The 25,787-nt window shown below is 37.2% G+C and overlaps 3 protein-coding genes across 8 annotated transcripts in view; 1 reads left to right on the top strand and 2 right to left on the bottom strand.

Annotated features, from left to right (window-relative positions):
• The window catches only part of LOC132793161 (calcium-transporting ATPase type 2C member 1), a 66,650-nt gene extending 50,165 nt beyond the window's left edge, over positions 1 to 16,485 (bottom strand). For all 6 annotated transcript variants that reach the window (XR_009633085.1, XR_009633088.1, XR_009633084.1 and 3 more), the window contains exon 1: positions 15,371 to 16,485. Coding sequence is in view for 1 of the 6 variants with exons in the window: in XM_060802850.1 (XP_060658833.1) it covers positions 15,371 to 15,778 (408 nt within the window). In the remaining 5 variants the exon portion in view is untranslated. The remainder of the gene's footprint in view (positions 1 to 15,370) is intronic.
• On the top strand, positions 7,811 to 10,050 carry LOC132790169 (angiopoietin-4-like). Its single transcript, XM_060798621.1, has 3 exons — positions 7,811 to 7,915; positions 7,978 to 9,761; positions 9,824 to 10,050. The coding sequence occupies exons 1-3, from the start codon at positions 7,835 to 7,837 to the stop codon at positions 9,924 to 9,926; spliced, it is 1,968 nt and encodes a 655-aa protein (XP_060654604.1). The 5' UTR covers positions 7,811 to 7,834; the 3' UTR covers positions 9,927 to 10,050.
• A 723-nt stretch (positions 16,486 to 17,208) lies between the features above and the next one.
• Positions 17,209 to 25,631, bottom strand: LOC132793162 (ras-GEF domain-containing family member 1B). Its single transcript, XM_060802856.1, has 5 exons — positions 24,557 to 25,631; positions 20,016 to 21,619; positions 19,013 to 19,156; positions 18,748 to 18,950; positions 17,209 to 18,681 (listed from the first exon to the last, which is right to left on the bottom strand). Exons 2-5 carry the CDS (start codon positions 21,504 to 21,506, stop codon positions 18,360 to 18,362), a joined length of 2,160 nt encoding a protein of 719 aa, XP_060658839.1. The 5' UTR covers positions 21,507 to 21,619; positions 24,557 to 25,631; the 3' UTR covers positions 17,209 to 18,359.
• Between the last annotated feature and the right edge of the window lie 156 nt (positions 25,632 to 25,787).

Below are 25,787 nucleotides of genomic sequence, written 5' to 3'. Positions count from 1 at the left end.
GTTCCCGTATTAGTGGCACAACAATAAATGCTACACAACTCCCATCAATTTGATAGTTTCAATTTAAATTCGCACTACGAACCATTTAGAATATATATTGGAATTGGAATTAAATTGAAATACGAAACTTGATTAAACAACCTACATTCTACATACATCGTATTTTATACGTTTAATTTGTCAAGTCAGTTGCCGCCAATAGTTAAAGCTAATTGCTTTAATGCTTGACAAAAGCTGCTCAATGAGCAGGAAATGCAAGTGCATCATATGAGTTTCATAGCTGTCAGCTACATATTTGCCTTGCAAAGCTGTCAGCATCAAGAAATGTGTATTTCTGCTTGATCAAACAACATTTGCATTGAAATATGCTGAAGTATAAATAAATCAGCATTACTTTATGCAGTTCAAGACCACTTGCCACATATTTTCTTCAACTTTGTTGACCTGTTTTGTGGTCGACAATTTAAGTTCACTTTGGACATTTTGCTAATTTCCACTAGAGGATTTAAATTCAAATTTGCATAAATACGAAGCTTCATTAAACGACGTCAATTAAAGTTTACATTCGTAGTAAATACGTTTCATTTATCAAGTCAGTCAATAGTAAAAGTTAATTGCTTAACAAAAGCTGCTAAATGGACAGGAAATGCAAGTGCAACATATGAGTTTCATAGCTGTCAGCTACATATTTGCCTTACAAAGCTGTCAGCATCGAGAAATGTGTATTTCTGCTTGATCAAACATCATTTGCATTGAAATATGCTGAAGTATAAGCCATAAACATTTTGGCAGCTCAAGTGCTTAACTTGAGCGTTTACAGAGGCGTAAAATAAGCCAAATTATGGCCATCATTTGCGGCCAAGCAAATAAGTATGCTACAATAAAGTGTCAGCTTAACGGCAACTACAGTGAAGGGTCAGCATTCAGGTCGATTGCGGACACAGAGAGGTCAAGAGTGTTGGGTATTGAAAAGTTTCTGGCTCTGGTTCTGTGCGCTGCTTCGTAGTGACAGCAAAAATGTCAATTATTTATAGAGTTAACATACAATGTCAATGCCAATGCCAAGGCTACGCGCAAGGCAAACAAAAGAGAGCCAATTTTTACTTGCCACAGCTGTCCGGCAGTTGACCAACTGTTCAGTTTGTTCAGTCCGTTGCCCATTTGATTATGAATTCTCCCTTCGCATATTGCACGCACTCGAACCATGTTCTTCCATGCGCGATGTACGTCAATGTGCTCGCTTTGATAATATGAAATGTCAGCTCCGATGACAGCTGTCATTTCGCTTCGTTTCAATTCAATTCAATTCCATTCCACCTACGCACATGTGTTTGAATAAAACGCTTCTATTGTCGCTGAAAGCATGAAATATCCTGTGAAAATTTCAATAACCTGCACGTGGCACTCAGAGTGCTTCACACACGAGCATTAAACAAAACTAGTTGCGACACGCGATAAATAACATACGTATACTTGATATTTAAATAGATCTAATTTAGATAGAAAACTTGTCGAGTAATGACGGTAATTCTTAAAAAGAAAGTCGAGTACCTTCGACAAGCGATAGATTTCTATTAAGATTAGAAGCTATCACAATTTATTTATAAATATTTATCAATGTTCAAAGAAAACTTTGTACCTTTTCGTCATTCATATTGAAATGTTTTATTGTAGTTCCAATTTTATTCATCATATCTCAAACACAAAAGCGTCATGCATAACACTGAAGTAGATTCTTATGCAGAAGTTATTTATTTTATTTTAAACTTCGTTCTAGTCTTAAATCATTTCTTGAATATTCAAAAATGTTCTTTTAAACTTGTTGTCTTAAATCATTCCTGTTTAAACGCTTTATTGTTTTTCCTTGTTTTAAAAAGCACTTAAAGTCTTGTTTTTGGTAGATAAATATTTTAAAAGTGCAAACGGCAATTGAAAGCGGAAGCATTCAACAATTTATAGCCGTCATATCTTAAACACAAAAGCGACATGCATAAAACTCGAGACACTTTATCTGGTTTGAAACCAAAGCCAAAGCCAAAACTTGCTTCGTATATCCGCTGCTTGAATCTCTGAAATATATGCGAGTGCATATATAGGCAAAGCGAAACCATTTGTCAGAGCTATAAAGAAGAGAGAGAGCACTTGGTCGTTGCATAGTCAAATTTAATAGCTAGACAAATTTCGCATGCAATTCTTTTAGCCTCTCGTGAAATCCTTTTTCCCACCGGCAACAAGACTGACCCACTTTGAGTATGCTCGACTAATCTGTGAATTTGTAACGATTCACAATTTAAATAATAGTTTGTTGCTTCCTTTTCTTTCTTACTTGACTTTAAGTCGTGATAAATGTGCGACTTTTTGCCTTTTTACTTTGTGAATTTCATTCTGAGAGCCTGTTGCCGTCTGTAGCAGCATTTAAATTAGTTGGTGATGTTTTATAAGCTTTAACGCGTCATTTTGCAGGATTTGTCGTGGTGTTGCTTGCTTCAACGCTTTCTTACAGCGTGAAACGAGTCCTAAAGGGCTGCCAAAGATGGGCTGCTGGCATCTAATTCGGAGTGCATAATCCGCTAGCGTGGCAGCAACAGCAACGTAGACAAAGGCGAGCACTTAATGTCCTCTGGGCAAGGACAACACAGCACAGCAAAGAGCCCAAGCTTCATTTATCACCTAAAGCAATTGCATTTGCTACGCTTTTCTTCAGAGACAGAGAGAGAGCGGCAGCAACTATTAATTTTCCATTAACTTGCGACGCCTGCCTGCCAGAGCATCCAACAAAATGTCAATCAAAAATATATATTTTCAGCTTGTCATAACAATGAGGATGCCACATCTCAAACCGACACTCCTCCCACTCTAAACACTGCATAAATGTATGAAAATTGCTTTGCCATGTGCAAAATGTATTATTTTGTCCGCCCCCATTTCCAAGTTTTCCCCTCTTTGACGTCTGCCGGACGATCAATGTTGGCTTTCCAACAGCGTTTCAGCTCCGCCTCCGACTTGTCATTAAAACTGTCAAAGTAAGGAAAAACTGAAAAATATTCAAGTGACACTTGCAGCTGTTTCCTCAACATCTCTTCTCTGCCGAGTCGAGCACTTTTCTCCGCTCAGCTCAGCTCAGCTCAGTTCAGCTGCAAATGTCCTTCAATGTTCGCAGTCATAGTTTGTGCCGTGTGAGCAGCAACTTATGTGCTTAATCTTCATTGTCAGCATTTTATATTATCAGTTTGAATTGCAATATTGATTTTTACATAAATTTCCCTAACGATTTTCATAGCATTTCTTAAATATACCAATTTTTATGAATAAATTCCTGTTGTTTTTCCGTTGCTATTCTTTAAAATTCGCTACGCAATTCGTAATAATAAATCGCCACTCTTATGTAAATCACGAAAACAGTTTTCCATTAGCTTTTGTATATTTAATAGTGGTAAAAAAATGTTGCAACATTTTTTACAGTTAAATAAGCTCAACGTTTTTCACCATAACTAACAACGAATTACTTATGAATGTCTGTATTTATTTGTGTGTATATGTGGGTGCCTCCATATTTTATTTACTCGCGCGCTTTTAAGTATGCAACATATTTTTTTCGCCAGCTTCCTTACAATTGTCAATACACGTGGGTCGGGGAAAACGCGCAAAATAAAATTTATTTGAGCTGCCAAAAAAGAAAATGATGAAAACCCGAAACAACATTGCATATGCTGTGCTTCTGACAAAACGAACAATAACAACACAATGTGCCGCAACAAGAGAGGTGACAAATAAAAAGAAAGAAATTTTACTGCCAGCAACTCGACTGCGAAATTTCCTGGATTTGTTTACAATCAAATTAGTTGCATATATTAAAATAACTGCATCAATCTGTGCACACAGCAAATTTAATATACACTAAATTGATATTGATTCAATCAACTACACTCGATTATGCAGCATGCAACTTTTAGAGGCAACTTTAATGGCAATTATAAATTTGGTAATATTATTGAAATTTCACACACTTCGAAGTCAGCACCATTAATTTTTAATTGGATGATTATGAAGTAGAATAAATTACAAATAAATGCAGAAATTTTGAAATCTTGAACTAGAAAAATATTACAATTATGAATAGTTTTTACCAGAAATTAAAATTATGCTCATATTAAACGAGACTAGAAAAGTTTTGAATCAAATTTAAAAATGCTTTTTTAAAAATCTATAGCCAACTTTGTAAAACAAATAACAAATGAAAAATACAAAATGCATAAATAAATACACTTGACCTTCCATTTCAATCAAATTAAATGTTGCTCAACCCTCATATCAACTCCCTTTTTTGGTCATCGCTTTTTTAGATGCCTAGTTTGTCATAAGTACATAAGTATATATTTAATTAAATAAGTATTAGTGTTAATACCACTTAGTAACTCATATAGCATACCCTTTTATAAGAAGCTTACATGGTATAAAACAGGCAGAGAAAGACATTGAGAAGAGGGCGAATACTTTTTTTGTGCCTAGAGTTTGCCTCATAACCGTCTTGTCCCGCGGGCTCTTTTAGCACAGATTTGCCACTATTGTTGTTGCTGTTGTTGCTGTTTGTTGTATGGTTGCCCTCTCTTTGGCACATCGTTATGTGAGCCTGCTGCTGCTGCTGTTGCCGTTGCTCCTTCTTCTTTTGCATGTTACTTCTGAATTGACAATTTTTGCATGTTTACAAGCCAAAGGCAAAGGCACGAGCTCAAGCAACGAGGCAATGCCAGCAACAGGAACTGGAGCAGAAGCAATGACAAGGAGCAGGAGCAAAGTCACTAGCACAGCCACAACTTCAGGCAATGGCTTAGTCCCTTTTTCTGGGGTGCTTCCTTTATCATCGCAGCACAAAACGGAAGTTTTTGCTATTTCGGCTGCTCCCCAGCCAACCTCCAGCTTCAGTTCCCCGAATTTTGTGCAATGTTGTCAGCTCGTTGTGCTCACTTCCTGTTGATTGTATTGTTTATGATGGCTCACAGCACACACAGTTTATGCTCATCTCCTCCAGCAACTATCGAGCCAGCCACCAGCCACCAGGCAACTTCATAACTCTATGACTCATGAGTCACAACATCCATTCATTTTACTTTGCCCACATCTTTGTCATAACTGCCATTTGCAGTTGCTCTTGACTGCATTTCAATTCAAAACGTAGTTTATTTTTGTTTATTATTTGTTAATCTACGCGTCCATTATGATTATTGTTATGGTAATTAAGTTGGTATTACGCATACGCAATGTTGCAATTTTTAGCATACTTTATAGCATCCACAACTCTGTCTCTCTTTGTCCACTTCCCTATGCTCTACATTCCATATCAACCGGGGGGAAGGAGTGAGAGTTGCTGCCATTCTGTTTGCTTTGAACTTTGATTTAATACAACATTTTCGGAAAATTGTTTCCTGCGTTTTTTCCCTTTCCATTTTAATATACCCTATGATCTAAAATAATATGCAAGCTAAAATGGGCATGATAACAAAAAAGGAAGTTCCAAGAGTAACTATTTGAAGTAACTATTTGAGAAATTTGAAGAAATATTGACAACAAAAACTGCTTTAAAAATCGCCAAATTCAATTGTTTTTTCATGATATTTTCAATAAACTTTAATATAATAAAAAGCATTTATTAAATAATTAAGCTGTCAAAGTCTCAGCAATTAAAAAATTTCAAATAGTCTGAAGACTATATAACAAAAATATAGCTCAATTAATGGAAGTATTTCTACCAATTTTCATATTTACCGTTCTGTAACTTCTTTCATTTTTTGTCAAAAATCATTTTATCTAAAGACTACCGACAGCACATTTATCTGTCAATCACGCTTAAATGTCCACTCTGTTTCTTACTGCGTTAACAATATCGATTGCTGTTGAGGCTTTTTCCAAATAAATCAAAGAATTTGAGATTTGTCTATAGGATATCTTAACTGTCAATCAACACTGAGCTGTCGCATTTCTGTTGGTTTTTATTTGGTCTCGGTTTGTGCACAGTTTTTAGATAACTTTTTGGGAAAGTTGAGGAGTTTGGGGTTCGGTTTGGGAGAGGGGAGGATGAAAGGCTAGGATTCTTTTGGTGCTGTTGTTGTAACCGACATTTAGTGGCTTTTGTGCTCTTTACGTTTGGAATTTTGCACGCAATTAATTCAATTTGTTAAATTCTGTGCCGCAATTTGTTTTTAAAGGGAAGGGGACTGCAAAATGTGCGGCATTTTTGGTTGAACTAAAAATTATATTAAAAGTTAACGGCAGGTATTTAGCATAGTTGTCAGAGAAAGATAGACAGTTCGTGCTTGAAAAACCACCAATCGAATTTCGTTTAAAAGTCCAAGCAGATAAAACGCTATAAATGAGAATGAAAATCCACTAAAACAACGTTAAAAAACTATTAAATATTTGAAGCCAGAGTGTAAATCAAAATAAAAGGCACAAATCGGGAGTAAAGTGAAAAACGCCCGAAGGCTTTTGCTAGTTGTGCGGGATTTGGCAGCGCAGAAGGAATTATATCCTTGCGGAGCAACATAAGCGACATAATAATAAGCCGTGAATAAAATGTAAATTTTAACGGCGAAAATTTTGCGACAACAATTGCAACACACGCTGCGACACCTCGGGCAAAAAGGAGCATTGCAGATAGATGAAGCAAAACTATTGTACGCTCAATGTGAAATTGTGCAACAAAGTTCTGCCTCAACGCCCGCAGTATGCAGGATGCGAGTTAACAGTTTGCTCAACTTCAGACTGCAGTCGCGAGGTGAGGCGAGGCGTTGCGGTTTTTCGCTTAGTTGACTGCTTTTTACGGCCAATTAAAAGTGCAAATTATATTTGCAAAAGTCAAATAATGATAAAAATGAAGTCAGATTGCTGCAGTCGACAAATGGTCGACTATAAGATACTCAGCTTCGTCGTAACTACTTCGTCTGATTACACTCACTTTTATATTAAATTCTGTAGACAAGAAAGTATTAGAAATAACTTTTAGAGGCATCCATCTCTTCTAGATCAGTGTAGATAAGAAAACAAATAAGAAAACTACTGTTGAGTAGTTCGACTGTGAGATACCCCTTACCCATTTTTAATAAATATACTAAGATACTAAAAACCGAATTATACTAAAATACTAAAAACCAAAATTACATACAAAAGTTAAAGTTGTATTTGGTATATTAATATACTACTACATTCAAAATATGCCATAATAAACAATATATACCGCATTGTCAACTAACAAAATTAAGACCCGTCAGCTGCAGCGAAAACGATTCGGTCAAAACCATTAAATTTAAAATTATATTATTTATTATTACGTAAGTAAAAGTAAGGTAATGATACAGTCACAAATTAGAAATCATACGCTACTGAGCTCGAGAAACATTCCGGCATTGTGCGTCATTTAATGATTAGACCCAACTACAATGAAAATATATGACAATCAAAATTTGGAACTTATGATAATATTTGTTGTGATTACGACTTTGGGGCTAAACTTTTATTTATTTTTGAATGAATAACATTGCTCATATGTATACTATATATATTTATATGACACAATCTCTGATAACTCTCTTATTCTATGACTATTATACGGTTGAAAATAGGACAAGTCTAAAACAATTGTTTGTGTCTCAGGAAGTTATCAAACCATGGTGATCTTTGCTTCGATTCGGACTTCTTGGGTTAAAACCTTCTGGCTTATCAGTCTCACATAACATACATATGTACTTATGTATATTTAATTCGCGAACATTAAGAATCTATTTGGATTCTAGATTTAGTTTCGTTTTCTATTGGATTGACAGCAGTTGCAAAAATCAAAATGAGACGAATTATAATAAACGTAGTTTTAATACTAATATTACAAGGAATAATCACGAGTGCCACAGTTACTGGAAACGAAGTAAGAGTGAAAAGTTAAAGTGTAAAATGCATTCTAAAGTGAATATTATTTATCCCTTCTAGACTTATCAATTGAGCGAGCAAATAAAACAATACTGCGGCACTTATACAATCAATTTTGTTCAGCCTATGCTAGATTATTTTCAAAATATGAAGGAGAAATTACAACAAAGTGAAGCAAAAGACGCAATCATCAAAGACTTAAAGGAAAAGTTAGCTTACCAGGAAATAAATGGGGCTTTAATAAAGCAACTGCGAGATCAGGTCGAACTTCAAAACGGCATCATTAATAATTTATCCGCAAATTCTAGAGTAATTGAGAATTATGGGAAATGCAAGGACGAATTAGCCGAAAAATCCTTAAAGTTGGGACTTTTAGATACTCGAGTGCAAAAACAAAATCCTAATCTGTATACTGATGTACAATCGTTTCAAATTAAGGTAGACAAACTAAATCAATTGAAGGCACAAAATCAGAACTCTAACGAATCAGAACTTTCTAAAAATTATGATAAATGCAAGATCGAATTAGCTGACAAAACTTACAAGTTGGGGCAATTAAATTCTCAGGTACAAATAAATTCGAATGTATATAACGATCTACAATCGTGTAGAATTGAGGTAGACAAATTAAATCAGTTGCAGTCTAAGTCTCAGAATGATTTCAATCAAACTAACGTATTAACTGCAAATGTAGAACTTTCTAAAAATTATGACACATGCAAGATCGAATTAGCTGATAAAACTTATAAGCTAGGACAATTAAATTCTCAGCTGCAACAACAAAATTCTAATGTGTACAACGATCTACAATCGTGCAGAATTGAGGTAAACAAACTAGATCAGTTGCAGTCTAAAAATGTAGAACTTGCTAAAAATGCTGTTAAATGCAACAACGAATTAGTTGAAAAAACTTATAAGTTGAGACAATTAGATGTTCAAGTGCAACAACTGAATTCAAATGCCCATAACGATCTGCAATTGTGTCGCACTGAGATAGAGAAACTAAATCAATTGCAGTCTCAAATTGATTTAAGACCAACTAATCAATTAGCAGCAAAAACAAAAATTTCTGAATATTACGATCAATGTAGAGAAGAATTACAACATAAATCGAATAATTTAGAGATTTGCGAGGTTGAATTAAAGACCCTAAATTCTGGGCTCACTGAAAAGAATAAATCTCTCTTGAGATATATCACGAATTTCGAAAATGCCACTAAATATCAGAAAACAATTGAATTGCAGTTAGAGGAAGCGCAAACTAAATTACTGAATACTGAAGTAGATCAACAGTTTTGTCAAGATAAAGTTCAAAAATTAGAAAAGTTAACACAGTATGAGTTTCCCGCTAGTTGCATGCCATTTGAGCAAGATCCTGGGGTTCATAAAATTCAAGTTTCTGGCCTAGATCCTTTCGATGTTCTATGCGATAGTGAGACAGCTGGACCTGGCTGGACGGTAATACAACAGCGAGTGGGTGGAAACGAGAATTTCAATAGAGATTGGGCCACGTACCGAAATGGATTCGGTTCGCTTAATAGCGATTTCTTTTTGGGCTTGGAGAAAATCCATCAACTAACGAGATCGCGTCGTCACGAGCTATATGTGCATTTGGTTGGCTTAAATGGCACCATCAGATACGCTTATTACGATGACTTCAAAATTGCTAATGAGAAAAATGACTACGCTTTAAGTTTGGGCGAATTCGAAGGAGATAATCTAGATGCGCTGAGACTTCGTGAAAGTGTTCGATTCTCCACTTTCGATCGCGACAACGATCTGGATGCTGGCGATTGTGCGTTCACATTTGAAAGTGGCTGGTGGTACACACATTGCTACAATTGGTAAATATATTTCTTAATGTATAGTGTATTATCAACTAATTTGATTTTACGTTCTTATGCAGTAACTTAAATGCGGTTTATGGACCGGATCTTATGTGGAGGAAATCCTTTATACTTAAAGAGGCCAAGATGTTGATACGCCCCTTGGCACCGTTGTATAATTGAACAAGCTACATTGAAAAGTTTTGTAACTTTTTAAAATGTAAACAAAATAATAATAATATGCATTCATGATATTTTAATGCTATTATTAAACTGTGGCTAATTCGTATAAGCGAATCATTTTTAGAATGCCCCATTGAAAATAGTGAAAACTTTCTGTTGCAGTTTGGTAAACTTAGTTCAACATCTGGCGAAATATTTCTAAAAGAGTGATAAGTAAGTTCGTCTTTCACTCTGCCTCCTTATCATATCTATCTCAGTACTCTACCTTTTGTTTGTTGCTGCCTTTAGCCAATTGATGATGATATAGATTCATATTCAAAACTTTATGATGCATGTGTATGTTTGATGAATATATTGATAATGGTGTAGGTATGCATTAAATGTTTTCAGTGATTATTATCATAAAAAGAAATGCTCAAAGTGGTCGCAGTTGGATAACACTGCCTGATGATCAATCTGTATCAAAGTTTGGAAAACGTGGATAAACAGTTCCATATATTATAGGTTCATTTCACTTGATGTAAGCTTTTCTCAAAACCTAACCTCAGTGATAACCGAGGCATAGGTATATAACACCTCAATTCGTGAACAGGTTTGCTTCTTTGCTGACTCGGGTTATTACATATTTTGTAAGTATAAAAGCAAACATTTTGAAAGCCTTTAATGACAGTCCAAATCAAATCAGGCACTAAGAAAGACGTATACAAAATGATGATCAAAGTTGCGATATTTTTGATGTTTTCAACGATTCTATTGGGAGCAGGTAAAGTTAAAAGTGAAAATATAGTAAGATACATGAAAAACTCTAAGCATTTCATATAGGTGACACCAAATGAAGTTTTGCATTGTGCATATGCTCACATGATGAATTCAGATTAGAATCGAAATAATTGATTATAACTGCCTGTTTTTGTGTTATTGCAGTTTATGTATTTTTGTATAAAACTGGAGTAAATATATTATCAAAACATTGGTATTACAAAAGTACTATATATTAGTTAACAGGAAACTCTTGAATTCTTTAGAACTGTCACACTCTGAAAGTCATGTTATAAAACAAATTTTGGTTGTGGGTCATGGAAAATTGTCTGTTTCATGCTGCTCGTTCAATCTTCATTAGTGGCAACACGTAGTGGAAGTGCAACGCATCATAATGCACTTTATGCTACGATATAATAATAATAATATATGCGCTTAAATGCTGGTCCTTTCATGTCCGTGTGTAACGCCGTAATCCCGCTTGCCAGCCAGACCAGAATGATAAATTTTCTTAGCCCGCGTTATAAATGCATGTTGTTACACAAAGCGTTCGCTGCATATATTTTGCATGTCACAAATCCAAAAACAAAAGCGACGCACACCAGGCCAGGCCAGGCAGTCAGCCAGCCAAACACGCCTACAAACACCAAACGCCTATGCGAGGCACCACAAAAGGACTCGACACGACGCCGCCCCATGAAGAGAGAGGCGCGTCTTTACTGCATGTTGATGTTGTTTTTGCATTGTGTTTACTAAAATAAACAAACAGAAGAGGAGAGAACAGAACAGAAAAGAAGAGAAGGGAAGAGAAGTGAGTGTTGGACGGCCATTTGGCCCCAAATGAAGCTCAGCACGTCGCTCGTTGCACGGGGCGTATGCGCGTTATACAGTTAAGTTGCCACCAACTATACTGCGTGCTTGCAACGAGGACAACACGTAGGCTAAATGTAGGTTAGATTGCACCGGCTCAACCAACTCCCTTCCCTCTCTTTCACTCTCAATTTCTCTCTCTCTCTCTCTCTATGGGTCTCTATTTCCCTCACTATCTGGTTCATAATGAGGCGCACTTGATGTGCGCCGCATTTGAGCCGGCCCAGGTCATAAATTAATTGGTTGCCACATGCCACATACACACATACATTCAACCTCAAACACACACTCACTCGCTCACTATAAGATGAATGAGAACAGGGACAAGGTGTGCAATTGTGTTGTGGCAAAGTGTATTTTAAGTAGCTATAAAAACACGAGGGGAGACTACGAAACAGCAAGGAAAACAGCTTGAAGGAAACCCAGATGCAATTACAAGATAGTTTTCAAAACTGGCATAAAGAAACCGGAAGAAAGTTAAGAACCACGCTCTAGTTTATTTAACAAATATTACTATCAATATTTTAACAGCATAGTAAACCTAATAAAATAATGTTAGCGAATATTTGAAAATTTCAGAAATTACATTTATCTACAATATTGTAGTTTACAATTTTATTCTACTGAACACCCAAATAGAAAAAAACTGTAAGAATAATGTAGAAATTATATAAAACAGAATTTCAATTTATGATCTTAGTACCATAACAATACAATGCGTCATTATTCTTCAAGTGTACCAAATTAATATACCAAAAATACTAAAAAATACTGAAGACTATATTTGGCATATCAATACAGTACAACATTCAAAGTATACCAGATTGTCAGCCAATCCAACTAAAACCTGATTATATTAGGCGTTATTGACCATACAAAAGTATTTTTTGAACAAATTCGACAACAATTCCAAACGCAACAAAAGTAAAATACTTTTTAAAAAATATTTGAGCATGCACTTAAGAAACACTGAATATTTAAGTTGCAATGAAAATAGCTTTAGGAAAGTGATTTGTAGTTTTATAGATTATAAACATCTGGAAATTTGAAAAGGTCAAATATCACAATCAGTCTAGAATCGTTAAGAAACTGCGTTGTTTCCAGCCAGATGTGATAAGAAAATGCAGCAGTCGTCAAACGCATTGGCAATCTCAAATGCTGATCGCACCTACACGTGACTCATGAAATGTATTTACAATATGTAGAATATAACATACATAGTAATCGATATACATATGTATGTACATACATACGTGTGTATATACACCATTGAATTCAAATTACAGAGAAACAAGAGTTAATATTTCTAAGGTATGTATAAATAAAATGACTAAGTTCAACCCTTGACTCAACAAATCTAGCTTAAATGATTACTGGAAATTAAAATTACAACAAATTCTAAAACTGGATCAATTCTGACAAGATTTTAGTTGATAATTTTTCTCTGAATGTACAACTTTTCGTTATACATAAATGTAAATACCTATGTAAGTGTAGCGGGTGTTTCCCGGCGATAAGAGCAACTGCGCTTCAGAGCTGAATCTAGAAATTGTAAAAACCGCAGCATCAGTTTAAATTGAGACTTGCAACAAACCAAACGTATACGAAATGAAGATTAAAGTGGCGCTACTTTTAGTATTAGCAGCGATTGCAATGGCAACAGGTAAAGTGTAAAAACAGTGAAAAAGTGTGAAAAACTCGTAAAAACCCAAATGCATTTCATAGGATTTGTGGCGCCGGATTGTCCACCATGGACACAATGCTGGAAGGATTATAAAAGCGGCAGAATTAAATACTGAATTTTGTTATCGTTGTTAATTTAATTTTAATCACATATTTGGTGTAGTTGTTGCCAGAGTTATTATTTGAATATTAAATGAAATTGACAAATCAAATGGAAATCAAAGTGGAAATTGCATCGAATGAAGGGACATTTAAACCCATTTTCCATTAGGCTTATGTGCTTAATTAAGCGTTAAGGCTATTAGGGCCACATTGGGGCGACATTCACATCACAGCATTGGCAGTCCAAACAAATTTTCGCAATGAAAATCCAATGGAATAAAGCTTAATGCAGAAATAAACTCACTACCGCTAATTGCACGCAACGACTGACCACTCACACAAACACACACACACACGCACACACTGACAGACACACTCGGTCATTTTCCCGAATTTTCCTCCACGTCAGCTGGGTAATCCTCGTGCAGAGTTCTTTTTTCAGTATTTTTGTGTTTTCTTCGTAAGCCACACAGCACGCAATGCCGAAATAAGCTGCATGGAGATTGACAAGCTTGTCAAAAGATTTTTTCGCAGTCGAAAATTGTATTTCCTCCGAATTCAATTCCAATCTCACCGCCAGGTGGCGCCATACACACACCGAAACGCACACACAAACACGTGACACAATTAGCTTCAAAAAACATGGAGTGAGCTTAGCGCATTTTAAAATGTTCAGAGTCTATGATTGACATAGGTATGACGCATTATTTATTGACCCGGCTCGGGGTGTATGTATGTACATATATATATTCTATATAGCTATAAGCTAGCTAAATAGGTAAATGAGTACATGTTTATTTAGCGAGCAGGTGTGGAAGTCTCGTCGTTAGCTACGCAACAACAACAACAAGCTACATTAATTATGCATATGCACTAAGTAAGTGAGTTTTCATATATATTTGACTGAATGCAAAATACCTACTTTTATCGATTTTTACGGCTCTTTTGGTCTATGCTTAAAGGATTACACTGCGAGAGTGAAATGGATTACATTCGTTTCATATTTTTATACAATATATATTAGCTACACTGCGAGAAACAATTTGCTTACATAAAATAGTAAGAAATCCAAAATTATAAATCATAGTTTGCAATTCTACAATTTAAATTTAAAGTTCAAGAATATTATTGGACGAAAAAAACATAATATATCATTAAATTTTTAAATACTTTGAAAATTTGTTAAATACCGTGTTTGTTAAAATGTTGCTATCGATTTTCGTTTATTTCTTTCGATTGACTGAAAACTTGATCCAATCAGATAGCTTAAAAAGTCTTCCTCAAACATAATAAGTATTGTTCTTCCGGTAAGAGCGGTTACATTGAACCTACTTAAGAGCTAAGCCCTGTGAAAGACAACTGATGAGAAGCGACTTGTCTGACTGACTGGTCACATCCCCAAACCACACACACACACACACACACACGCACACATACAAAAAGAATAGAGAACAAAGGACGACACTTGGCTTATCTTTGTGGAGTCAGAAATACATTTAAAGTAGCCCCACAAAATGACTTTGACAACAACATAAATCCATTAACATCAGCGCACTAAAAGCATGCAAAGTGTCGAAGAATTTTCCAGCGCATGAAAGTTGCGTTTGTTCTAACCATTTAAACATTAAGCAATTGTCTGACAGTGGAAATTCTATTTGAACTCTTGGTTTTGGTGACGCTTTACAAAAAAACAGGTGAGCCATCGTAAGCCGCTACAATTCGCTGAATATTCCTTTGTTGTCTTATCGATTTTTTTATTTCGTTTTCTCTCCCCTTGTTTCTGCGGCTATAACGTTATAACGGTTGGCGGTTTTGCTTCTTTGTTTTGCTTTGTTGTCATTTCCCGCTGTCGCTGGCATTTTCTTTTATCTTTCACTTTGGCATTTCTGAGATTTTTCAGCATAAATAGCAACGTAAAAAAACAGTCTGCATACCACAGCATATATTTGTGGGCAACAACTAAGTAAAAATGGCGCCGCTGAGTGCGATTGATCGCAAACACGTAACAAGTTAATTATCGATTGACTCACCTCGATAACACTATCGCTGCCCAGGCCGCAGATCTTATTCTTCTTATTGTACAGCTGTTCCAACTGCTGCTTGCGTTGTTTACGTTGCTTACGTGTGGCTAAACGAAGCCCTCCGCCACCGCCCGCTTTTCCACCACCCACAACTTGAGCTGCAATGACAATTTCGTCGTCTTCGTCGTCCTCACCACCGCCACCGATGATGCCGCTGCTGCCGCCGCCGTCGTCGTCGTCGTCACCGTCAGCGTCAACGTCGTCGTCGTTTAGTACTAAAGCGGCAGGTGGCGTGCCACTCAAATTGAATTCATCGACATCGATATCGGCTGCAGTGTCCGGCAGCAAATCCAAATCACTTTGAAAACTCAAATCCAAATCTTGGGGTAATTTTGCATATTTTTGATGATTTTTCATGTTTCTAGCTTAATTTGGATAATATGCAGCTTTGCATGAGTCATGCCATATGCATTGTTTTTGTCCTCTGTTAATCGGTTGGATATCGTCCTAATGTTGTTGTTAACTTTTACATAGAACACATACGCGTGCACAAACACTCACACACACGCTCTAAATTTGCATTAACATGAATGAGCATGAACCAAAACAAAAATGAGCACAATCGATTTTTCCGTCTTGTTGCCGCCGTTGTGTGTTCTCATTCTCTTTCTCGCACTTGTTTAGCTCTCGCTCTTTCTCTGTCCCACTATGTGCGATAATAATAACAAAAACAACAACAGGTTCTCCTTTTAGGTGCACTTTACAATGCAACAAATTGGGCGCAACTCGTTGACTCCAATTCCTATTGAATCGTCCTGCACCCCTTATGTACGTCAATTCAGCTGCTACGTAATTAACACACAAACAACAACTACAACACACGAATGAAATTGCAATTGCAATTGCACTTTACCTCAGTCTTACACACACACATACACTTTAGCACACAAACTTTGTTTATTTGTGCATTTGCGATAAAAGTTCAATTTGTTTTGCTTGTTCTGCTCTGTGCTCAATTAAAGTGTTTTATGCGCTTTTTCGACTTGAATTTTCATTTGCTTTTCACCGTGAAGACGTCTGCACGCCAACAAAACCGCATCGCGTATAAAGCACAAAGCGCCAACGTCGATGCCGCTTCCCCCTGTGTGGGTGACTGTTGTAATGTTTACTGTGGGGATGTTGCATTGAAAACGATATATCGATATTATCTTTTGCAGCTATATATCGTGGTGAATCGGTATTATTAGATATCGATGTACTTGCCAATATTTTAAGGAATTGTTTTGCAAATGTAGCAAGATGAAAACTAAAAGTCATTTTCAGATTTTTGTGCATTTTGGCTTTGTCTCTAATTTTTCGTTCCCCATATTTCATTATATTCTGAATTCGAAGTTTATGAAATGACGAAGCTTATTATTTTTATTGTTTACAAAACAAACAATTTAAATAAACCGTTAATTAAATGGCGAGATATTCTAATATATCGATATAATCCAACAACTTTTTATTTTCTTGATTTTCTGAAATCCTTGTTTAATATATTTTCTTTCTAAACGAATAAACTCACTCAACTGATCGGATTCTCATTAACTAATGCGTAATAAATGATTTTTCGGAATCTTAACACCATTCTCTTAAAAAAAACCTTTATGGGTAGCACTGCAGGCTGCTTGGGTACAAATATTATCGATAAATTTTTTAGCCAAGTCTGGCATTTATTTAAAGAGATAAAATAGCACGCAGCTTTTGTCAGTCAGCATTCTACACTTGCGCGCCAAGATATGATTTTAAACATGGCGCAAAGTAAGAAATGCACCAACTATAAAAACGAATAAAAACTTCAATAATATTTTACTTTTTGTGTTCAGTTGATTTATTCAAAAGCAGTTTTGTTTTTAAATCGATAATGATTTTTTTTGCTGTCGATTTAGTCCCTTTATAGTTAATATCATAGAGATTCCATACACATTTCAATATTTTCATTTACTTTTTTTTCGAAATATATCAATATTCTTAGATGTATATGAAGTTAGCTCGATTAAAAATAAATTCTTAAAAAGGAAAAGCATCATTGTAGCTACCACAAAGTGTACTTTCTTTTGTTGTTTGTTTGTAAGTTTGTTGTTGTTGTTTGTTTGTCCTTAATTAGAAATTGTATGTGAATTACGCTGCATTGCTAATAATTGCTGATAAATGTTGAAGCTTCACAAGGACAAAAACGTCATTGAATCGAATTGATTGAATTGATATTAAAAATGATTTAATTTAGCTATAAAATTGTGTAAATATATAAATATAAATACTGTTCGCTTACAATATATGTGTATATCGTGTGCGCACACACACACACGCAAGTTTTGTCAAATTGTTTCAAATAAGTTATGACATTTAATTATAAATATATTGGTTGTTGTTATTATTCCCCCCGGTTTCACTAATCCAAATAAATATCGATATATAAGTTTGCGGCAATAAAATGCTTTAAGTACATACATTCATTTCGTTTCGTTTCGTATCGTGTTTTTATAATTCGCTTAACTGTTTAATGTTTAATGCAATTAAATTAATTACTGGCAACATTCTGGAGATGCTTTGCGTTTCATAGAAAAATGTTTGTCGTGCTCTTTTTTTGCGCATGCGCCGCTTTGCAGCACTGAAAAGCCGTTCTGAGGCAATGAAGATAAGAGTATTGATGATGGAATTAATGTGAGATGATCAATTTTGAAATGGGGTTAAGTAACAGTAGAGAGAGTCGTCAATTTAGGATGCAGCAAATAGCTTTTAAAGACATTTGCCAACTTTGAAAGTGCAGCGCATGCGCCTTGTCCCAAACGAATCGCTTAACTTAAGTCTTAGCATTAGGCTTAAACAATATTCACCCCGTCTTAAAGTGTATAATCGACTCGTGTAAAAATTAGGTTTACAAAAAAAATAAACATGGCAAGCGCTTAAGCGTAACTTAGATATAAATACAAAGACTAAGTAGCTAAAGAGTCAACTATTGCTGATGATGTTGTTGCTGCTGCTGCTGTTGTTGTTGTTGTTGTTGCTGCTGCTCCTGTAATTGCTGGAGCAATTGTTGCTTCGTTTCGGCTTTCACAGTTTTATAGCGATCCTTCTCCTCGGTGTTCTCGGGCGGCTCGCACTCAAAGGATGCCATCGAAAGTGTGTTCTCATTAAGCACCGCATTGTGCTGCAGGTAGGCAATGACATTCGGCAATTTATCAAATGGACAGCAGACCTTCTTCCATTCATTGAACTCCATCACTTGTTTGGCGAGTTGTGAGCATTTCTCAAAGTTGATATGATTGTTTGGCAAACTGTCAATGCAAATGTCATTAATTAGAATTGAACAATAGCTTTATAATTACAATTCAAACACTCACCGATTCGAGCAGCCTTCGTTCAGAAAATACAAGTCCTTAACAAATAAACTAAAAAATGGAATGATTATGCGTTCGCGTTCCTCTGTGGCGCCCTCGGAGCGCCACATGGCAGCTTTAAGCGTCGAGCGATAGCTATTAAAATTCGATGTTGGATCCATTTGATGTTCCAGCACCGAAAATTTTGCCGATTGCACTTTAGACCACTGCCAAATACAATACAAAATTAATTAGCAATTCTCCACAACTAGTTATGAGTTTATATTACCGTCTTCTTGAGTCTGCCAATGGGCGCCAGGTTTAGACCAGCTATTATGGCCATCAGACTGTTGAAATTACCAATATTAAAACATTCGCGTGCCGTTTCAATCCAATATTCAATAATTCGCACACGTTGCTTCTTCTTGGGATACTGCAAATAAAGAAAAATAAAACATTATATAATTGTATAAGTGAATTTATCTTTCATACGTTTGCAAATAATTTCAGAAATGTTCTGAAAACAAATTTTATGAATCTTTTCCCTAAACCTTAAATTTAAGTCAACTGCCTCAATATAAATAAATGCAGAGTATAATATTAATTGTTATTATTACTATAAGCATAGATATCAAATTAACATAAGGTTTAACCTATCGGAAATTTACTCGCTCTGGCTGCTTTGGTATGTTGGTATATATCTTTCTAGACTATAGATTTATATTTGAAATACATTAAAGAATAAACGTCCTTGCTTTATCTGCCTCTGTTATGGTTTTATAAAATTCTTCAAATTCTATATTAATCTCTATAATATCAAGTTTTGACAATAACAATACTTTAAAAATAAACGTAGTTGGACTATCAGCTTTTGTTATGGTTTAATTTAATATAGCGCTTATCTGCTCAAAGTTCTTGAGAATTACATTGGCTATGGTGTTGTTGCCTGTCTGGTATCTGTATGAGGTCTGATAACAGACCTCGATTCTTCTAACTGGCAACTTTATCAGATGTTGTTTAACATTATCCATTCGAACAAATTGAAAAGGTTTTCTTCGCTGCCTTTTAAAGCCGCTTCCTCAGTTATTGATTTTGGTAAAAGTTCTTGAATTTAACATCTGCAATTTATTATTTTTGGCAAATGGAATTTCCTTTTTTTTATGGCTTTTGCTTTATGACAATATTTTAGCATAAGCTAATCCCTCCCTTGCTTTTAAATCCCTCTCTCTTTCTCTCTTCGTTCATCCCCCCTCGCCAGGGATTAATCCTCCCCACCCTTGCTTCCAACCCACCTTGACAATTTCGCTGGCCGTCAAGTAGCTGAGACGATTGAACCATTGCACATACGACTCCAGATTGCGTGTCTTTTTCATATCGTTCAGCGAGCTGTTGACTGATGCTCCTCCGCCTCCTCCCGATGTTGTTCCCGCTGTCGCCAGTGCATCGCTTGAAGCGCCCTTGGCATGCTGATAATCCTTGGCAAATGCCTGGACAAACTCCTCGGGTCCAATATGCGACAGACGCTCCAATTCAATCGCAGTCAATTGATGCGCCAAATGCTCGCAGCTGCCACAAATGTCCATGATGCCAAATACCTCGTCCGGTTGCGGAGTGCTCGATGCCGAGTTGCTGCCACTTGTCGAGTTGCCGGTGCTGCCACCGCTCGAGGAGTTGCCACTCGATGAGATGCCATTCGAGGCATGACCACTCGCTGAGCTGGACGATGAATGCGAGCTGCCCAGAAATGTTTGAAACGGATTATGCAAATGCAAATGATGATGATGATGATGTTGCTGTTGTTGATGCTGCTGTTGTTGTTGTTGCTGCTGCTGTTGCTGATGATTATTCTGCTGGGAATCTGTGCTGGCTTCGTTGTTCAGAGTTTGCAGGAATTCCTCATACTGCTCCAAGGCGGTCAAGCGAGAGACCAACAATTGAAGGATTCGCGACACTTGCTTGCCTAGCGAGTTGTCGATGAACACACACTTTCTGGCCAGGATGCGCACCTGTTGCATCAGTCGCTCATCCCGAAAGTCATAGGGAAAGATCTCGATCCACTCAGACAGCAAGCGGATGCAATGCTGCGCCGAGCGTTGCGTCCACGTGCGTTGCTGTGGCTTCGGCTCCAGCTCCAATTCGTGTCCCTTGCGCTGCGTCAATGGCGATGCCGAATTCAGCTGCGGCTGCACAACTGCCTCGTCCACAACATCGTTGCCAGCACCTTGCTGCTGCTGCTGCTCCCAGGTGGCGGAGATCTGGGCGAGCAGCTCATGCGGCCGTATAAAGAGACGTGCGCTCAGCAGGAACGCAAAGAGATAACCATGCTCGGGATAATATTCGTGCGTCGGCACCATGTGCTGGATGAGCGACTGCAGCGTGCCCGCCTGCAGTTTCCCCTCGCAGTACACCAGATGCCCCTCCTTGGGCTCCTTGGAGAGAGCGGTCGCCCCTCGGCTCGACTGCTGTGGCGGACCATAGCTCAGAGGTTTCTCCAGCAGCTGCAGCTGCGACTTCTCCACATGCGAACTGTCGCGTCGATGGGTGGCCAGTGTTTTGGCCACCACGCCGATCCCTAAACCGGCGCCAGCGCTGCTATTGCTGCGCTGCGTCTTCAGGTCCGGCAGCGTCTTGTGTCCCACTCCGGTTGCTGCTACTCCGCTGCCTGTTCCCGTTCCTGTTCCCGTTTTGGCCTTGAGATTGAGGTTGATATTGGCGCTGCCAGTGCTGCCACTGCGGCCATTTGTGGCACTATTGATGCCGCCGTTGCTCGTCGACGACGACATTTGTCTGTTCCCAGCTGTGTCCTGCTCCTGCTCCAGGTTCAGGTACTACTGCTCCTTCTCTTTCTCCTTCTAGTCTATGCCAGCGACGACGCATTCGCAAGCAGCGCGACAAGCTGTGAAGAGGGGAGAAACATGAAATGGAATTAGCTGAATGTCAATAATTGCAAGGAATCCATAGAAAAATGAAACGTGGAATAGAGAATAGAGCAAGAGGCAAAGGACAATCGTCGTTTGACAAATGACAAATGGCCACCTGAACATTTAATCGTCCTCTGTCAGCAATTAGCCCGACTGACGATGGAACTAGTGAAAACAAAAAAGCAAGGAATAAGAATATGAGGCATGTCATTTAATCCTTTACATTGGCTTTCTGTAATTAAGTTGTCCTAAGGGTTCTTCTTTATATGTATGTATATCCCTCTCTTAGCAGTCAATTGATTATTGAAAAAGTTGCTTTAAAAGTTCATTAAAGCTTTAAGAATGTATACAAATATTTATTTATTAGTATTTGAATTAGCTTCTATCAAAAGAATATTAATAATTAAAATGTTTTTCATCAATTTTTCAAATAAGAATTTCTGTGTCTATAAAAAGAACACCAATAATTCAATTTCTTAATATCTAAATGATCTACATACAACAATTCATTGTACATTAAACTCCAGCTCATATTTAAAAAACTTTAGCAAAAGCTGCTTAATACAGCTATGAACGGAGCTTTTACTATTGTAGTCTAAACATTTCTACTAAGACATAATCCAAATTTACTCTGTACTCAATGCAAACACGTAATTTCTAAGACTAAAGTCGAACAAAACAGCTGTCAAGCAATTACATTAAATAAATATAGCGCTTTTGCTCAGACAAATTAAAGGTTTTCAGGTCAAGGCTTGCGTAGGTGAAGTGCATTGAAGCTCTTTGCAGCTGCTTTAACTGGAAAGTTGTCGTATAAAATTGGGCCAAAGCTATTGTCTTGTAGCATCATCTTTTACGGATCTTTGCGGAACAAAAAATTGCTACTTTGCTATCGAGGGAAAACACAAACTAATCTACAATAATAAGAGCAACATTTTACAATCTAATTAAGGGTCTCCAAGTGCTTTTATGACAACTTTAATTAGTGATCGTAATATTTAAGAAGAATTAACAGAGTTGTCAAAGTTAAAGGTTCAAGTTCATTAACAAAGCTTTTCCAGCTGCTCTTAAGTCAAAGCATCTGATCTCTCCTAATGCACACAAAGCTGTCATTGAGACTGAGACACGATTTCAACAGCAGTAGCAATAACAGCAGACAACGCAAATAGAAAACCCAAAGCCATAAAGCCGGTCGTAAGTGGAAACTGGAAAAGTGTCGGACAAAAAGCCAATTCACAGTAAAATGGAAAATGAATAAGCTACAGTAAATGTGGCGACTATTGATTGGTGAAGGTGACACTTAATCACGTAAGCGCAACCTACACAAACAGACACACATGTAGGAAAGCTATAAAAGAATGAGATCGAATGTGAAACACCCGGTAGGGATTTTAATTTAATATTTATTATTTATAATTTGTATAAAATATTTTAAAAGGAATTACAACGCAACTAATCAAATGTTTAAGTATTTCATTATTTAAATGATCTGAAAATATTTTGCGACTTGAGACTTCTTTTTACAAGCCTTTCTCTTATTGTGTTCTATAACAAAATTGTTTTAAATTTTCACCTGTTAATATTTATTTAAGAAATGTACTCATTATCGCAAGATAATAATAAAAACAAACATTTGACCAACACAATTTGTTGTCACTATCTATTATAATCTCTGCGATCTGTGTGCTTAAGCGAACTGTAGTCAGACTAATAGTTGTTCGTTTTAATAATGATGTTTAACTTTGCAAAACAAAAATGTAAAGAAAGGAAAGATTTTTAAGAGGCTGCAGTTGACAGAAAATTATAACACCTTCTATCCTTTAGCTACCGGGTATATTAAATGAAACCTTCTCCAAGTGCGCGCTCAACAGACACAAGAACAGAGATAATGAAACTATAAAGTTCGAGCTTGTAGTAAATATAAACTGTTAATTTGCTATAAGAAGCATTTGAGCTGCTTATCAAAAGAAGGAGGAGGGAAAAGGGGGGATATGAACACAAGAATTACAAATATTAATTAACAACAAAAACAAAAAAGGCGAAATATAGGTCAACGAATTGGAAGGGCAGAAGCGTAAGAAGCAGAGACTAAGAGGGGCACTAGAAGAGGAGGAGGTGGAGGAAGGAGGGAATGTTAAGGCTAAATGTTAATTGAATTACGAGCAGAAGCAAAAGCAGCAGCGGAAGAAGACACCAGGTTAAGGCTGAAGGTGGCAAAGGTGGGTCGACACCCACCGCCCTCTCTTCGAGCCCCTCTCACCACCCTTCACCACATTGGGTGCGACCCAGTTCAATTTTCACTTTTCTTGGCATATTGTACGCTTCACTAGCGCTGAGAAAAGAAGAAAAAGGAGGGGAGAAAAGGGGGTCATTTATTAACTTTTGGGCCAAAACAAATAATCAATTTCGAATGCGGTAAAAGCAAATTAAAATCTATTTTTATAGCGTTTACAATAACAAATGAGAGGAGGAATGCACGACGCATCAGCGGCAGCGGCAGCGCAGCAGCAGCGCAGCAATGCCATAAAAGCTTAAGACAACAACAACTGTAAAAACAAGAACAACAACAAGCAAAGCGCACCATAATTTGTATACAAAAGCAAAGCGTGGGCAAAGACGGCGTGAATGCAAGCCAACAGAAGGTAGGGGAAGGGAGACAACGGCAATGACAGACATACTCACACACACTCGCACACACACATACACGCATGCAGAGGAAAAGAAATGTAGACAAGTCAATAAATGGGGCCGTGGCCAGGCTGCTGCTGTGAAGAAGCAGAAACAGCAGCAGCACTGAATCAACCCCACAACAACCCAGCAGGATAGATAGATGGATGGATGGATGGTTGGATGAATGAATGAGTGCATGGCTGCATGACAGCATGACACTTCACTGCTCCTAATTGGAAACTCACCTGCTTGCAGCAGTCGCAATCGCAGTTACAACAGCGTCGTTGCATTTTATTAGTAAATCTTATATGTATGTAAATCGTTACGCACACACACACATACACTCGCGTACTACACACTTAAAGAGCGTAACTATTGATCACTAATACATTGTCACTCCACTGACCCGCGCTCTCTTTTAGTTGTTTGGAAGAGAGTCACCAGCTATCTCTCTCTCACTCTCTCGCCTTGCACTAAAAATCAGGACAGAGCCTGCTTTAACTGTGTATAGAGCGCAAAGGGGCGCTGCCTATCAAAAGTGGAACACACGACGACGGCGATGCTGCTGCACAACAAGAGGGGGGTTGGGGTGGGGTAGTAGTTTATGTGTTTGCAAAAACAATTTACAATACGCGAAAGGTGAGCGTTGCGTCGCGTCGTTTCCAGCACTGGCTCTCACCACCTTTACTTCACTGTCACCCCCGCAGCAGAGCAGCAGCTACGACAGCAGCAGCAGTCACAGTCGCATATGGCGGCCGCCTTTTGCGTTTTTCGTTTGGTCAGCACAAATAAATATATGTATGTTTGTATGTATAGTATAAGATATATATGCTTGTGGGGGAAAACACAGTGTGCAATTTGTATGTATTTATTGTACGTTTATTGCCTTTTTTATTTTATTTCATTTCGTTTTTTCCGTTTTTGTTAAGTTCAAAATGCGTCTTTTGCATACACTAACGATATATTGACGACGTTTAGCGTCTGTGTATTTGTATTTGTATTCGTATGTATGTATGTTGCGCGCCGACCGGTTTGTTTGCTACGCAGAATTTTCTTTTCCACTTTCTTTACGCCGCCCTTGCTTGCTTGGCTTGGCACTGCTTTTATTATTGCTTGTTTTAATTCTTGTAACTGTAATTACGTTTAAACATTCACTTTTTGTTATATTATTATTATTTACACAACAACAAATGCGTTCGTTCGTTCGCCTTTCGCTTTTGATTGCATTAATTATGCATATATTGCGCCAATTAGCGTTTATATTTGCCCGAAATTATTGCCGTTCTCCTCGCTCGGTAAGCAATACGCAAGGAGTGCGAAGACAAAACAAAAACCACGAGAGGCAGTGTGAACGTGAACTGAAAATAATAAAATGCCTTACTATCGACATCGCATTTGTGATGTATCGATGCTTTTGAAGTTTAAAAAATGAGCGGTTAATTTACAAATGTATATTTAATTCCTATTAGTTAATTA

Source organism: Drosophila nasuta, chromosome 3, assembly GCF_023558535.2.
Source record: "Drosophila nasuta strain 15112-1781.00 chromosome 3, ASM2355853v1, whole genome shotgun sequence".
In the NCBI taxonomy this organism is placed as follows: Eukaryota; Metazoa; Arthropoda; class Insecta; order Diptera; family Drosophilidae; genus Drosophila; species Drosophila nasuta.
This window is presented reverse-complemented; position numbering and strand designations above follow the sequence as displayed.

Excerpts from the sequence above, each read along its gene's own strand:
- LOC132790169 (XM_060798621.1), top strand. The coding sequence starts at position 7,835 with ATGAGACGAATTATAATAAACGTAGTTTTAATACTAATATTACAAGGA. Across the intron at positions 7,916-7,977 it reads CCACAGTTACTGGAAACGAA|ACTTATCAATTGAGCGAGCA; the intron begins GTAAGAGTGAAA and ends TATCCCTTCTAG. Across the intron at positions 9,762-9,823 it reads TACACACATTGCTACAATTG|TAACTTAAATGCGGTTTATG; the intron begins GTAAATATATTT and ends GTTCTTATGCAG.
- LOC132793162 (XM_060802856.1), bottom strand. The coding sequence starts at position 21,506 with ATGTCGTCGTCGACGAGCAACGGCGGCATCAATAGTGCCACAAATGGC. Across the intron at positions 18,951-19,012 it reads TTGGCAGACTCAAGAAGACG|TGGTCTAAAGTGCAATCGGC; the intron begins GTAATATAAACT and ends TGTATTTGGCAG. Across the intron at positions 18,682-18,747 it reads AACGAAGGCTGCTCGAATCG|TTTGCCAAACAATCATATCA; the intron begins GTGAGTGTTTGA and ends TTGCATTGACAG.